A 16,429-nucleotide genomic window follows, 5' to 3' on the forward strand; every position below is an offset into this window, starting at 1 on the left:
ATCTCTAGTAGTCCGATTAATCGTTAGTCTCTACCCCACCGTCCAACCAACGCCTATGATTTTTACATCAACACAAGATACATATAATACATTTGTTATAAGGGTTCTGTTAAATATACCAAAAAATATACCAAAGTCAAACACTTTTAAGAAAATTTACTTAAATTTAATATCACTGCCTTCACCTTTTTTTAAATTGATGAATCCGAGGCAAAAAGATGAACATATAAGCACAGAAATGACACAAACCACACTCCAAATCATACAACAATTATTTAATTCAAATCTATATCAAAAACTGTCATCATATCAAATTTCAAAATAAAATAATAATAATAATAGGGGGGCTTTATTATATCAATCCGGTGACTCCATAAGAGATTGGGAGCACCAGAGCGGCACACATAAGATTTTAGAGGTTTCGTTTATATATATTATAGATAAATCGTTATCAAAACGATCACCATGATCACAAAAAATAAACCAATTAAAAACAGACCTATCTTCAAATTACGTAAATTACTCTGTAGACCAATATCACGTAATATCAAATCTCCATTAATCCATTATTACCTTTTTAAAATTCAAAATATCAAAGGATCGATGCATACCTTAAACATTCAGTCACACTGTTATAAAAATCCTTTCTAGGCATTACGGGTGCAAACGAGCCCAGTCAAGCCCAAGCTCGGCTCGTTTAACTTACATATATAGCTCGAGCACGAGCTCGGCTCGTTTCGAGCTTCTCGTGAGTAGATTCTCAAGCTCGAGCTCGACTCATTTACTATTTGTCAATTATTTTTATATGATTTTAATTATTTTTATATATCTTTTTCTATTATAATTTTCTGTATAAAAATATATATTATTTAGTTATTTATATTTGTTTTTTCATAGCATTAAATATAATAATTAATAATTATTAAATATATATTTTAAGATATTATATAAAAGACAGGCTCGTTTAGGCTCGCGAGCCGGCTTAAACTCGACAAGTGAAGCACAGGCACGATCGAGCTTTTTAACAACTAGATCTCAAGTAGCTTGCGAGTAGCTCGGCTCGTTTGCACCCATACTAGGCACTGATTAATCCTCGATTAGTCGCTAGTCGTCATCCTACCGTCTTGTCACCAATTAATCCATATTTGTCAAAAATCGGTCAAAATTAAGGATTTTATACATAAAATTTTGAATATATATATATATATGTATATTTGAAAATTTACAAATATATATATTTCTACTAATCTCTAGTAGTCCGATTAATCGTTAGTCTCTACCCCACCGTCCAACCAACGCCTATGATTTTTACATCAACACAAGATACATATAATACATTTGTTATAATTCCATTAAAAAATTTTCAACCATTCAATTATTAAAGTGATTAATTAATAGTTAACTAATTAATTTTGGCATTAATTAATTATCAATGAAATGAATGAATGAAATATACTCTTTCAACATCATATACTCTTTCAACATCTCGAGGTGTCGCTTTGGAAACTGCAACCCATCACTTCAAACCGCTGCTTAAATTAACATTAACAATAATATTATTATTACTAATAAACCTCCACATAAACATACAGTTACTCAGAAAAACAAAACAATAACATTTTGTGTGTTTCTTGAAGAGATTATAATATTAAGCTCTAGATCAAATAATATAATATATTTCTATATCAAATAATACATGGGTGTCCCGTCATTTTACCGGTGGCTTGCTAACAGGTACCCTAAAACGGTGGTGAATGCCGTTGAGTACGATGGAAGTCCGGTGAAGGATCCTAAAATTGTTGAGTTTGATAATCTTTATTTGGATATGAATGGGATTATTCATCCATGTTTTCATCCTGAAGATTTAGATGATGATCAGGTTTATTATTATTATTATTATTATTATTATTATTATTCAGCATGCATGTCTATGCTTCTTTCTTTGCAACATATTATTATTATTATTATTATTATTATTATTATTATTATGATTATTATTATCATCTTTTCTTCTTCTTTCTTTGCAATATTATTGTAATCTTGTAATTTACTTATAGCATCAATGGAATATTTATCCATCCATGCGTGCTTTCATGCATCATGGAGATGATATTAAGCTTTTGTTATTATTATTATTTGGATATGAATGGGATTATTCATCCATGTTTTCATCCTGAAGATCTAGATGATGATCAGGTTTATTATTATTATTATTATTATTATTATTATTATTATTACTAATAAACCTCAGACCCTACCATAGCATTGCTATTGGTGGGATATACTGAGTACGATTATTATTATTATTATTATTATTATTCAGCATGCATGTCTATGCTTCTTTCTTTGCAACATATTATTATTATTATTATTATTATTATTATTATCATCTTTTCTTCTTCTTTCTTTGCAATATTATTGTAATCTTGTAATTTACTAATAGCATCAATGGAATATTTATCCATCCATGCGTGCTTTCATGCATCATGGAGATGATATTAAGCTTTTGTTGTTATTATTATTATTATTATTATTATTATTATTATTATTCAGCTAACATGCATGTCTCTTGGTCTTCTTTCTTTTCTATATCATTTTTTATGCAATTAAATTTAATTATTTTATTTTTTTACAGGAGAACAGTCCCAAAACTTATGATGAAGTGTTTAATAATATCTTTGAATACATTGATAGAATCATGAACATTGTGAGACCCAATAAGATTTTGTATATGGCAATTGGTAATTCATTTCAAATACCTTTTAATATCCAAATTATTATTTATAGGGTCATACTATAACTATACTATAGCTACATCACCCCATCTGATATCACACCATCGAACGCGTATACTCGGTTTTAGAAAAAAAACAAAAGGTCAAAACTTTGAAATTTATTGGTTGTTTAGACTAATTTAGACCGTAAACGGTCTATTTATGGTCAAAACAGTGTTGTTGACGGTCAAACTTTGAAAACTTTTAACCTAAAACGGTCGTCTGACCTTCATCTAGATGGTATCTAGACCGTTGTATGAAACAGTGTGGGATGTCAGATGGTGTGTGTATAGCTGACCACTTATATTCTACTTTAGATATTTAAAGAACTAACTGGATATGTTTATACAGATGGAGTCGCACCGCGGGCGAAAATGAACCAGCAAAGGAGCAGAAGATTTCGAACAGCAAAAGACCGGAAAACCCTTGTATGTTTTTTGAATGAAAATAAATTATTAATAAAGTAAATAAATTAAGTAAATAATGGATAAATAATGTGTATAGGAAGAGGAAGAAGATCGCTTGCGAAAACAATATGAACACGAAGGTAAAGATATTCTTCCAAAAGTGGAATCAGATATTCAAGATTCAAACATAATTACTCCTGGTACCGAGTTCATGTACGAGTTATCGAACCAGCTTCAGACTTACATTCGCCTGCGTATTGCAAACCATCCCGCATGGCGATCCCTAAGGGTGAGTTCATGCTAACAAATTTCACAATATTATTAATGTCTTGAGTAAAATATTGATGTAACATTTTTCATGTTTTACGTTATTGTCATTTATATATATATATATATATAGGTGATTCTCTCTGATGCAAATTCTCCAGGAGAAGGAGAGCACAAAATCATGTCGTTTATACGGTTGCAACGCACTTGTAATGGTTATGATCCGAATACAAGCCATGTCTTGTATGGGCTGGTAATAAAGCCAACTTGTTACAAAGTTTAAATCAATCGAACTCGCATTATAATGTGTTCTAATTTTATATTTTCTATTGTAGGATGCAGATCTCATTATGCTAGCTCTTGCAACACATGAAATTCATTTTTCGATTCTACGAGAGGTAATATATTTATTGGCCATATATTTACTCTTACTCATGTTGTTAAGTTCTTACATCATTCTTTTTTAAGCCTAATTTAAATTTTGGTGTCATCAGAATGTTCTCGCCGAAGCTAAAGATACAAGTAAAGCCAAGGTAGTGAAACTTATGAGGGTGATTTAAATATAACTTCTTTTTTTGTGTTACCGAATAAAAGTTGTTTTCCTATGCATACTATACATAGTCGGATTTGAACCGAGGGGTGGAAGAGATCGATACTACTGAACAAATGAGCGGCCTTAAAATTTCAGAAGTTAGCACGAAAAAGTCGTTGAAGAAGAAGCCGTACCAGGTAATGTGTTGGAATATAGTAGTGTGCGCTTATACTAAATTTTCGTGTTTATTTGATGGTTTGTTTATATTTCAGTTTCTTCGTGTTTGGACACTACGAGAGTATCTGAAGCTGGTTTTAAAAATAATCGACATGCCGGAGAAATTTGAGCCTGATGTCGAACGACTAATTGACGATTTCATATTCATATGTTTTTTCGCGGGAAATGATTTTCTACCGCATATGCCTACTTTGGAAATTCATGAGGTTTGAAATTTTTTTTATTTTTGTACTAAATAAAGATGCAATTGTTTTACTAAAATTGCTAATATTAAAATTTAAATTATTATACTTTTAGGGTGCTATTGATCTTCTAATGCATGTATACACTAAGGAGTTTAAAAATCTTGGAGGTTATCTTGTTAATGCTGAAAAGGTTAGTAATTATGTTAAATAAATTTCATTTTTAATCAAAGTATATGTCTTATAACTTATAAGCTTTTAAAACTTTGTTGATAAACAACAGATCAATGATAGGAAAGGAGGTTATATAAAGTTGAAAAGAGTCGAGAAGTTCATTCTCGCTGTTGGCGCGTACGAGGATAGAATCTTTACGAAGAGATCTAAAATTCATGACAGTAAATTGAGACACATACTTTCCGACGTCCAGGCTGCTGTATGTTTTTTTAGTATAATAATAATTACTATAATATGTATTGATTAATTTCTTATTCAGGAATGTCAAGACGAAGAGGACTTGTTTCGTGCAACGAGTAGTGCTGATGATCAGAAGGGTGCAACTTCGGTATATAATCACCGAATCATATATTTCATCGATTTTTTTAAATTACGTAACATGTTAATTTTCTTGTTTGCTCAGACGGTTAAGAACACGAAGGCGTTGAAAGAACAGTTAAAGTCGTATACTCGTGAGAAATCTGATATTTTTAAGAATGGTCTTGTTACAGACTCGGTATAGATCTTTATCTCAACCGTTGCCATTTTTGTGTAGTACAGTTTATCGTTATTGATTCTTGTTTAAACTAAATCTTGTTAGGTGAAATTTGGTTCTCCTGGATGGAAAAACCGATACTACAAATCCAAGTTTTCTGCGGAAACTGAAGCGGATATGGAGAAAATGAGGAAGATTGTGGTATGTATATGTATTGAAGTGAATATTTTGCTTGTGTTTTTAAATCATATTTTTTTTGTAGGTTGAAAAGTACACCGAAGGTCTTTGTTGGGTTCTTTTGTATTACTTCTCAGATGTGCCATCTTGGACATGGTTTTATCCATTCCATTACGGTCCATTTGCGTCCGATCTAAAAGGTCTTTCGAGTGTAAAGATTTCATTTAACAAAGGATTACCATTCAAACCGTTCGATCAACTTATGGCTGTACTGCCTCCGACAAGGTGAGCGCATGCATTGTTCATATATATTTGTTGATATATTTGTGATTGTGGTGTTTACTAATATTTGTTCATGTAGTGCACACGCGCTTCCGGCACCTTATGAATCACTAATGACCGATGAAGAATCAAATATTCTTGATTTTTATCCATCTGGTAGTCTTATTATTTAAACATGATATGCATAATTATAAAACATTCCAACTTTGATAATTTTTTTTATTTATACTTCAGATTTCGATACCGACACAGATGGAAAAAGATTTCTTTGGCAGGTTAGACTAATTAATATTAATTTTAACAGAAGCAATGTGTTCTTTGCTTGTAATAATATCTTTACCGTGTCGTTTTAATCCATTTTTAAAGGGTGTATGCAAACTTCCGTTTATCAATGAGGATCGCCTTCTTTCGGCAACAAAGAATATTGAAAAAGAGCTAAGTGTAAGCCCGAACGAATGAACAATATTCGTAATCTACCACTTAGCCATTAAGTTGACATTATAATATTATATCAACATGTTTATACTCAGGCGGATGAAGCCAAAAGGAACACAATGAATCTTGATAAGTTATTTCTACATTCATCTGAAAATCTTGCTTCACGAATCATCTCTTCTTTAAATGACGCGGACCATGATAACTCGATAATCAAGATTGATTCGTGCCTGAGGTTGTAATGTTTATTTTTTAAATTAAGTTCATATAATGTTTATTCCTTTCTTATGTTTTCTTGTTTTTAATTTCAGCGGTGATGTAAATGGTTTTGTTCGGCCTAAGCCGGAGACAATGAAAGATCCTGACGTCGTGTAAGACCATGTTTCGTAGTCAGTTTCATCGTTTAGATTATAACTTTTTTTAAATGTTTTATATTCTGCAGATGTGTCTATTATGAGTTACCATGCTTCTGTGTGCATATACCTCGCGTGCTCGCTGGATCAACCATCCCGGAATCAGTATACCATCATTTGTTTTATACATTTATCGTGTCTTATTTTCAACTAATTCATGTGCTATTATAATTTATTATCGTTAGGTTGTAAGCGAAGCGGACATAGAAGATAGACAACTATGGCATGATAGTTATGGTTACCATAATAATCGAAACAACAGGTTTGTTTGTTAAACTTTTATAGTCATGTATATATTTTGACATCATCGCGCGTGTATATATATATATATATAGGATGAGTATCATTACAGAACTCTTAAATTATTTAAGAACTTGAAGGAACCCTAGAAAACTAACGTTTTTTATAAAATTTTTGTATGTTAGTGTTATTTGAGTGTAGTTTTATCATTATACATACACACACACACGATTACAATTTTGAAAAATTAGTTTTTATACATATCTATGTTTTTTTTACACATCTAATATATACATTTGTTCTAATTTTTTGTTTCAGATATAACAACTCTAGTGTTGGTTTTAGGAATTCGAGCCCGAACGTTATAAATGTAGGTGCGGGAAGTGGTTGGAACCCTCGAGGCCGTGGGTCTGGTACTAGTGGTTCAAGCCAGGATGCAACAAGGACTAGAGGCTGGTGGGAAAATAATAATCCTCATGGTAGAGGTACTACTACTTCACAAGGTAGCGCGAGTGGTTACTACGCGCCTAGCAATTATCATACAAGGACCAACGGCTCGAGCGGTCAATTCTGGTCAGTGAGGTCAACGGACTCGAATTTGAGTAGTAATCGCTCGCTCAATAGATGGGGTGAAACACGATCGAGGCATGATCGAAAGGATGCCAACGTTGGTGGTTGGCGAAAATCCAACTGAGGATAGTTTTGAGTTTGCTTAAAAACTAAGACATATTTTTGGTTGTTTATGGCAGTTAGAATTAGAAAAATATCCTTATAAATATTAAAGGATTGTTTTGTTTTATGAATTTGTTTTAATTTGCTTCTTTATGGTATGGAATGTTTTGTAGTTATTATTTTGTGCTCATAAGTTTAAATTTAAAAAAATTAAAATAGAATGAAAGAAAAATCAGGAATAGAAATCGATAAAACATATTTTTATAACTCGTACATAGATTTTATGTACACGTCATGCACAATAATAAATTTTATGTACACGTCATGCACAATTATACTAGAAACTTAATTGTGAAATTCGTCGTTCAAAAAAAAATGCACGCATTATTATATTCACACGTTGTTAGATTTTGATGATGTTAGTTGATATGCGCATTATGATATTCGCACAATGTCAAATTTTGACGATGCATGTTTGTCGTTGCATAATAGATATACTGTTATTATTTATATTATATTTTATAAAAACAAGTTATACGTAAAATAAGGTTTGTTTATAATTTGATTATACAATTGTTGCTTTTATAAAAACTAAATTTTGTTGTACTTTTGATGGTAAAGATAAAAATATAAACTAGTTACAACTTGGTTGTTCAAAAATATTAAAATGACGCCTTTCAAAATATAATGGGGTGTCAAAGCTGTAAAGATTTGACACATACACGTTCTATGCCATCTAAAAACACAAATGTCATGTTGTTAATGCTTGGTACGCCAACACAAAAATCTTTCTATATGGAACCGGCATATATGATACATATATATATGTCATGCATATATTTAAGTATACAACCAATTTTAAAACAAATTATTTTAAAAAAAATTATTAATTCTTTTTTTTTATACCAAAATCCAATGTTTTAAAAACTGGTATTTTGCTTGTACCGGATTGGACTAAAAAACGGTGCAACCGGTTGAACTAGGTTATACCGGAAGGTTCAACCGGTTGAATAGTTTACCTTATAATTTTCTATAAATGTACTTCAACTCCAAAAATAACCAAAAGTAAATGATTTCATAACAAAAAATAATCCAAAAATTAATCTGTATTAAAAAAATAATACAAAAGCACTCAATTTTTTAAAAAAATAGTCCTAAAGTTTACACGTTTGGATGTTAATTGTTGGGTTAAAAGTAATTTTGGAAAAATATGGGCCGCAAATATAAAAAAATTATCATACTTAAAACCGGTTTGCCGGTAAAAACCGGTATTTTAGAAAAAAATCGCCGGTACGATTTTCTAGCAAATTGACCGAATATACCAGGCTCAAAATACCAACATACTGTGCGAAATTCGGTATAACAGGTTCAACCGACCGATTTGAACCGATTTTTAGAACATTGCCAAAGTCTTCTAGCTTTTTACTTTGCACTCCAAACGGCGATTAATGAGTTTGCCGGTTGGTCTTTTCAGTGGGTCCTATATAAAACTTGTTTCATTCTCTCACATAATATGATAACAAACTATTAAACAAAGATGGACACTTACATGTGACACTTAAATGACTATATCATAAGATCTTTCAATGGCATCAATACTCCTCATGTTATTTTGTCTATCATTAACTAGGTTTAATTAGGACCCCGCGACATAACAGAAGCTTTTAACCGTAAAAAGAAACACTGGTATGTTTCAGAACATTTAAAAGTGAGGTAACAAAGTTTTGACCGAAATGTAAAACATGATCAAGTTGCAACGGTAAAAAAATCCACGTAGGAGAAATTAAAAAAATAATACTTGAAAAAACTTAAATGAGTTTTTACTTGTTATCTACACTTGGATCCTTGTATGTTATCTATCACACACGACTTTGTTTTGAATGAAACTTATGTCGAAATGTAGGTAAATAACAAGCTTGTCGTAACCGTAGATTTAGAATTATCATATTTTGTAAGTTATAAATGAATATATACATATATATATATATATATATATATATATATATATGGGAAAGTGAATACGGTGCTGTCATGCGTGTAAGCTTAGACGCAAAACTAATCAAAACTACGTCATTTTGATTAAAAATACTTAAAATTTAATTTTTTCCCCATAATTCCTACCATCCATATCCATCCCACCCACCATCTCCCCAGGCTTGGGACCTGAGAGTTAAAAGTTTTTCATTCTCGTGCAGCAATTAATGGTTAGCAATCATATTTTAAAATTGATTTATATTCTTCCCTATTTATTTAATGATATACTTCGATTACATACGAACTTTTTTGTTTAGGTAATTCAATTAAAATCATATTGTTCACCACTTAAAGACTGATTAAAAGTGGTCATTTATTTGTGACATCAGTATACGGGTTTTTAAAGTCTTGAGTGGGTTGTGAAGAAAACATAAAATTGGTGGAGTTAATAATGACTTATTAGAATGTTGATACAAGAAAATATAATTCGTTGTAGTCGGGTTAAAAGTCAAGTTAAAACGTCACGTTGTTGCCATATAAGCAGTGGGGGCTTTAACTAACACACATCTTTAATACCGTGTTGTGGTTTAAAGCCCCACCATTTCCTTGTAAAATCATTTGGGCCCCACGATTTTATTGTTAAAGCCCCGTTATCACATTTCATATCTGGGCCGTCTACGAGAATTTAAATACCTCGGCCGAGCTAATATAAAAAGGCCTGTAGGCCTTAACAGGAAATTTTTATTCCCTAATGTACATGGATAAACTTTTATCGACTGATTTATTATAAGCAGAAATCATTCTGTGCATGTATTTATCTTATTAGCCATTGCAATAAATCTTATTTTAACACCAAAAAACATATATATGTAATATGTATAAAAAAGTTTATGCCCCCCAAACCTTATGTGCCCCGGCCGATGGTGCGGCTCGTACACCCTCCGAGCCTCCCCTGTTTCAGATACCTCTTTACAGCCGAGACCTTAAGGTCCTGATACAGTATTAAAACCCTGTTACAACACCGCACCACTTTTGTCACCCATGTTGAAGTCCCACAAGAAGTAGACTTATATATAAGTCAAGTCTTTCAAAAAGTATAAGAAGGATATTACTAGGTGGGTTTTGGCTAGGGCTGTTCATGAACCGAACCGAACCGAACGTAGACATGCTCATACTTGGTTTGGTTTGAAAGCGAGCCGAACCAAGCAGATTGAATTTAAAGAAACGAGCGATATCTTAATGCTTGAACTTGGTTCGATTTGAAACCGAGCGGCTTGGTTCGGCTTGGTTTTGCTTGGTTTCGTATTAAGTTTCCAATTTTAAATTTCTTAAGCTTCAAAATATCATTAATTCAAGACTTTCAACTCTAAACTGTCTAAAGTTTCACCTTTAAAATGTATAAAACTCAAAGTTAACAACAAAACATATATAAAACGAGCGCCTATGGTTTGAATTTGAACTTTGAATTCAACACAAAAAGATTTAAATTTTAAAAACTTTTAAAAAATGTTATACTTTTATATATATATTCATTACGTTTATATATAAAACTAATAAATAAAAAATAATTCGAGCAAAACAAACCGAGCGAGGCTTTGCTCGTGCTTGGATTGTTTTTAAACCGAACCGAGCATAACGGCTCACTTCCAAACCGATCCGAAATCAAACGAGCATTTTTTGAGCAGTTCGAGCGAACGACGAACGAGCGGCGAGCATTTTGAACAGCCCTAGTTTCGGCCAAACAATATAGCCAGTAATTTTTTATTATATAAATAAGTTACATTCAAATGACAACTTCACACACAAGATAATAAACAAGTTTCTCAAGTTTTACTAAAGTTATTTTAATCTTTTCTTTACCTTTAAAATCATTGGATTTCATTAGATGTGCTATGATTTTGTTTTTAAAATGTTACTTATTCAAAATAAAGTAAGCTGAATAAAACATACGAATCCTAGTTACTATTTAGTGATTATACTGTTTAAATTAATTTGAAGTAAAAGATAACAATGAATAAAACATGCAAATTCAACAAGTAAAATAACCAAATTTTATTATTATTCATTTTAGTTAAATATTGAGTAAATAAATCACTAAATATTAACTGCTGCAAATGTATGCTACGTTTAGGTCCTTAACTGAAGTTCACGTCATCGTACTTCGTAATCCCATCAATAGCAAAGTTATGATAGGGTCTGCGGAGGGTAAGATGTAGATAACCTTACCTTTACCCTGTAGGAATAGAGAGGGCGCTTCTGGTGAGACCCCCCCCCCCAACCGACTCGATAGTAGTTTTACATCAAGCCTTGGACATAAGTCATATAGCACTCAACCATCTGGACACTGATCGATTGGTGCATGTACCCTTGTCTTTCGGCCATCAACGCCACTACATGATGCATGATTAATCTTCCGTCACTTTTAACGTTATTTTCACGAAATTAGTAAAATAACGTCGAAGTTAGTGTAATTTCACTTTACACCCCCCCCCCTCACGGTTATATATACAAATATGTGCACATATACAATATATGTGCATACAGCAAGCATAACATGCCTTAAATGAATTGTTTTTTATAACGTCATAAAACATATGAATAACTTAGTATTGTATGAAATCTTTCTGTCTATCAAATGTTCTATATATATCATTTCCAACCCATAAAATAAAAAATAAAAAAATGTGCATAATGGGAGACTTTCACCTTATAAATAATACACCTCTCAATGTCCAAATGTCTACCTTCAAACCCACACAACAAAATGAAACCAAACCTATCAACTCTTCTATTTAGTGGTATGTTACTTGTGGGACTCTTTCTTGAGCCAGTTACATCCCAAAAGTGTAAATGTGCTCCAAACATGTGTTGTAGCAAGTATGGTTATTGTGGCACTTCTAGTGCTTATTGCGGAAAAGACTGTCGAGGGGGGCCGTGTTCTTTGCCCGCTCCAAATAATAATGCCAACGTCGCTAGTATAGTGACCGTTTCCTTTTTTAACGCGATTATTGGCAGGACTGCTAGAAATTGTCCCGGAAGACATTTTTACACACGAGATGCGTTTCTTAGAGGTATCAAGAACTACCCGCATTTTGGTAGATCTGGTTCGATTGCGGACTCGAAGCGTGAAATCGCAGCTTTCTTTGCTCATGTTACTCATGAGACAGGACGTAAGTAATGAACTTAATTTCTTACCTTTGAAATTATTTAACTTTTCGTTGTTATAATTAATTTTAATATAGAAATGATAGGTTAGCAATTTTTATTCGTCTTTCAAAGGCAAATTTTGTTTATGTACATAACCGATACACGAACGCATACAAAATTAATATTGCATTACTCTCGAGAAAATATGACTTAAAAACCCTATCACGCATAACTTGTGCTTTCAACCCTAACTGGCTAACTCGGTTGCATCTCATGTGTTCTAGTGTCTAACCATAACTCGATTTTTACAGAATAACCTAACTTGCTAGCCAAACATATTTTAATTAGGAAACATAACCAACTACGACATACTTGTCAATATTGGTCTCTCAAATTCACCGAATTAATTATGACATGGATTCTGAAACTACCAACAATGAAACATATAAGTGTAAAGCTAGGTTTTTTTTTTATTTTCATAAATATACACATGTTTATGTAAGTTCGAAACTTTAAAAGATATAAAGTATGGATGATAAAAATTAAATAGTTTGGTTTGGTTTTACATTTTCTGTAATAAAATTTATCGTAATGGATATAGTAAAAAAAAATATATTTGTATGTTACATGTGCTATTTCTAACAACCCTAACTCCTTAACAAATAATAAAAATTTTTATTAAACATATATAAGTTAATAAATGTGCATTACTAGTTTGATTTTTTTGACATCATATTATTTTATCTATGCATACACAGACTTATGTTACATAGAAGAAAAAAATGGTCATTCAAGAAACTATTGTGACAAGACCAAGACCCAATATCCATGCAACCCTAAGAAGAGTTACTACGGGAGAGGCCCGATTCAACTCGCGTGGAACTACAACTATGGTGAAGCCGGAAAGAGCCTAGGGTTCGATGGGCTTAACAACCCGGATATTGTGGCTAGAGACCCAGTGGTTTCGTTCAAGACCGCCTTGTGGTTTTGGATGGAAAATGTTCATTGGGATTTTGCTTCGGGTAAAGGGTTTGGAGCTACGATTAAGGTTGTTAATGGAAATGAATGCAACGGTAAGAACCAAGCCGCTGTAAGCTCTCGTGTCGCATACTACACGGGTTATTGTAAGCAGTTTGGTGTTCAAGCTGGGACGAACCTTAGGTGTTAATGTTGGTTTTTAAGACTTTTAGTTACAATGAGAATTCGGTATTGGCATAAAATAATGGTTACAAGAGTGTAAGTTAACCTAATCAAATAAAAGTTATAAACATAACGTTGTGAGTTACCGCTTTAACACCGGTAGTGAAAAATACTGATGTGTATTACATAATCAAAAAGTTTATTTACAAGTTTGATTACACGGAACTTGCCTTGCTCATCCAAGAAAATAAAGTCGTAATATGCCCAAAAGGATACCGATACGTGTTTTATGTACATTGATCAGAATTATAAAAATAAATACCGATAGTGATAATACTGACACCAGTAACGACGTTGTTTTATAGAATTAATATCAACATATTGAAAAAAAAAAATTAATCACAGTCACGTATTTGGATCTTTTCCCAACTATTTATAGTGTTAAGAGCTTAAACTGAAACTTTGCAGTAAATGACTCGTTGTAACACAAGAAGAGCTAAGTTAATATTCATTAATCATAAGTTACATTTTGTAATATATATCATATAACTTTGCTTGAAAATAGTTTGCTATGTATCTCATTGTGACATGTATGCTATAAAAGTATTACTTAATGAAACACAAATATCACTATCTAAATACGAATTTTTTGGTAATGATAAAATTCACTGGTGAAACTATTCAAAGTAATGATTCGGCGGTTTAATGTCGTGTGATGTCTATTTAGAAGCTGATTTAAGAATTAGCATAGGACCAGCTGGACAGAGAGAAACATGATACAAATGACTAAACCTTTTAACAAATATTACTTGGTATACGACTAGAGTTACATGGTCCACAAGCAGCGTATAAGGGTTTCCACAAGCCCATTCATGTGATAAACGTTATACGCAGTTTGACCCAACTATCATACCTAAAATCCCTCTCTAGGAGCTCCACATTCGTCGATTTCCCTTATTTTTTAGTCGTTTTGAAGTATTTCCTTATCAGTGTGACATGCATAAATCACATGTAACCTTAATTTACACGTCTATTTAAGTCTTTAATTTCAACATTTAATTACATGTAAATTCGTTAATTTGGTGTACATGTCTAATTTAGGATTATATATACACCGGTACAGGGTGGTACCTCGTGTAAATGGTTTACATAATAAATATGCTCTCACTTTTTTTTCTTAAGAATTGCATCTTAGTTTATTCTATGTTTTCGCTCGTCGTCACACTACTAGAAAAAATGCCTTTAACGACATACAATGCGTGTCATTAAAGGGTACATATGACACGCAAATGCGCGTCGTTGACGGCCCAGTCATAAATTGAATATGACATGCATGTGCGTGTCATGTTTGATGACACACATTTATGACATATGTTTATGACATACATGTATGACATACATTGCGTGTCATCATATAGTTTTTTTAATGTACTTTTTTTCTTGCATAATTACTAATTTTACATTAATTACAATTAAATTCTCATAATACAAATAAAATACATAATAGCAAAATTATCCATTTCATAAATTAGCATCTTTAGTCAAATATTACAAATATACTCAAGTTAATACAAATATTGTTTGTCAATACAATATATCACCAGAAAACAACCTATGCGGCAAAACTTGACCATTTTTCGCGAACTCCGTCAACATCCGCATCCGCGTATTCATCTTTGCCTCCCACAACCTGAGAAGAAAAGTAAACAAAGAAAATGTTAGTACTCATGGCAAACATTAAATTCTTTATTTTAATAAGGTCATGGCAGTTAAAGAAGATGAAGCAAAAGTCAAAGTTTATACCTAAAAATCTAACATTCAAGCAATACCACATTGTATTCGCCTTATTAATCCCTGTTTACAATATCCTTGAGACTCTTTACCATCTTCCTAAAACCACTGCAGTAGCAAGCTCGAATAAGCAAAACATTATTGTGGTTTTGACCAAACCAACTTAAATATATACATGGGTAATATAACTGAAACTAAAAACGTATATTGTGGTTTTTAAAAAAACAAACTTAGGTGTCAGCTCAATCTAAATTCAAAACAAACAATATTATAACTTTTGGCTTTATCATGTTTTAGTGAAAATAAAACAAATTGTAATATATTGTAATAAAAAGAACAACTTACCTTAGTGATTAATAGTAGGCACCAAGCTTTTCTTCTGCTCAAAATTTAGTGCAAGGTGAAAATGGTACATCAAAAGCATGGCATATTCTTCTGTAAGTGTTGTTGTGGAAGATGTAGCGCTCTCTAATGCTACAACCCTCATTTGCTGTTGCACATGGGATAACCAAACTCAAAATCTAACTGGTCACTTGTGCTAGGTTTATCCATTATGAAATTATTTCAAATCGCCAACACTACACTCAGTTGCCACATGTGCAGCCCAACCGAGCAAAATAATTCACCAAGGAGTTGACACTAAACAAAACAAATATACCAAGAACAAAGCTACCAAGTTAAACACCAAAATATATGCCTATTTTACAGAAAACCACAACAGATGACCGCTGAATTTAACAAAGATACAACTGTAGATGAACCTGCGTATCTTCTTTGATGACTCCTGCATAGTATATTATTGGAGGCCTTACTATGAAAACACCTAAGGCCAGCTACAACACACGAGCATGAACATGAAACTTGTATTTGCACGTTGACATAAACACACTCGTTTAACCTGAAAACAATATTCGTATGTATGAAATTGAGGATTCAAAAAATAAAATATCAGCGAGGATTCCATAAAAGGTTAATCTTTCGTTTATGTATAGTATTTGGAACACAATACCTGTTGACATGCTCTTGAATTGTTGGGAACATTGGATTGAC

General features: G+C 32.2%; 2 protein-coding genes across 2 annotated transcripts; both read left to right on the plus strand.

Annotated features, from left to right (window-relative positions):
• Nucleotides 1-1,696: 1,696 nt before the first annotated feature.
• On the plus strand, nucleotides 1,697-7,360 carry LOC143591169 (5'-3' exoribonuclease 3-like). The gene is made up of 23 exons (XM_077071461.1): nucleotides 1,697-1,879; nucleotides 2,636-2,741; nucleotides 3,126-3,202; nucleotides 3,279-3,470; nucleotides 3,582-3,701; nucleotides 3,784-3,846; nucleotides 3,943-3,981; nucleotides 4,070-4,177; nucleotides 4,253-4,423; nucleotides 4,515-4,592; nucleotides 4,683-4,832; nucleotides 4,893-4,961; nucleotides 5,037-5,129; nucleotides 5,214-5,309; nucleotides 5,371-5,570; nucleotides 5,647-5,723; nucleotides 5,802-5,842; nucleotides 5,934-6,008; nucleotides 6,098-6,237; nucleotides 6,314-6,373; nucleotides 6,445-6,520; nucleotides 6,601-6,677; nucleotides 6,974-7,360. The coding sequence occupies exons 1-23, from the start codon at nucleotides 1,697-1,699 to the stop codon at nucleotides 7,347-7,349; spliced, it is 2,667 nt and encodes an 888-aa protein (XP_076927576.1). The 3' UTR covers nucleotides 7,350-7,360.
• Nucleotides 7,361-11,983: 4,623 nt separating this feature from the next.
• Nucleotides 11,984-13,727, plus strand: LOC143591156 (endochitinase EP3-like). The gene is made up of 2 exons (XM_077071451.1): nucleotides 11,984-12,471; nucleotides 13,207-13,727. Exons 1-2 carry the CDS (start codon nucleotides 12,030-12,032, stop codon nucleotides 13,614-13,616), a joined length of 852 nt encoding a protein of 283 aa, XP_076927566.1. The 5' UTR covers nucleotides 11,984-12,029; the 3' UTR covers nucleotides 13,617-13,727.
• The last annotated feature ends 2,702 nt before the right edge of the window (nucleotides 13,728-16,429 follow it).

This window comes from Bidens hawaiensis, unplaced genomic scaffold (genome assembly GCF_021521415.1).
Source record: "Bidens hawaiensis isolate Kalapana, Puna unplaced genomic scaffold, B.hawaiensis_p1.1 tig00039350_1, whole genome shotgun sequence".
Taxonomy (NCBI): domain Eukaryota; kingdom Viridiplantae; phylum Streptophyta; class Magnoliopsida; order Asterales; family Asteraceae; genus Bidens; species Bidens hawaiensis.

Excerpts from the sequence above, each read along its gene's own strand:
- LOC143591169 (XM_077071461.1), top strand. The coding sequence starts at position 1,697 with ATGGGTGTCCCGTCATTTTACCGGTGGCTTGCTAACAGGTACCCTAAA. Across the intron at positions 5,571-5,646 it reads GCTGTACTGCCTCCGACAAG|TGCACACGCGCTTCCGGCAC; the intron begins GTGAGCGCATGC and ends TTGTTCATGTAG. Across the intron at positions 6,374-6,444 it reads ATGAAAGATCCTGACGTCGT|ATGTGTCTATTATGAGTTAC; the intron begins GTAAGACCATGT and ends TATATTCTGCAG.
- LOC143591156 (XM_077071451.1), top strand. The coding sequence starts at position 12,030 with ATGTCCAAATGTCTACCTTCAAACCCACACAACAAAATGAAACCAAAC. Across the intron at positions 12,472-13,206 it reads TGTTACTCATGAGACAGGAC|ACTTATGTTACATAGAAGAA; the intron begins GTAAGTAATGAA and ends ATGCATACACAG.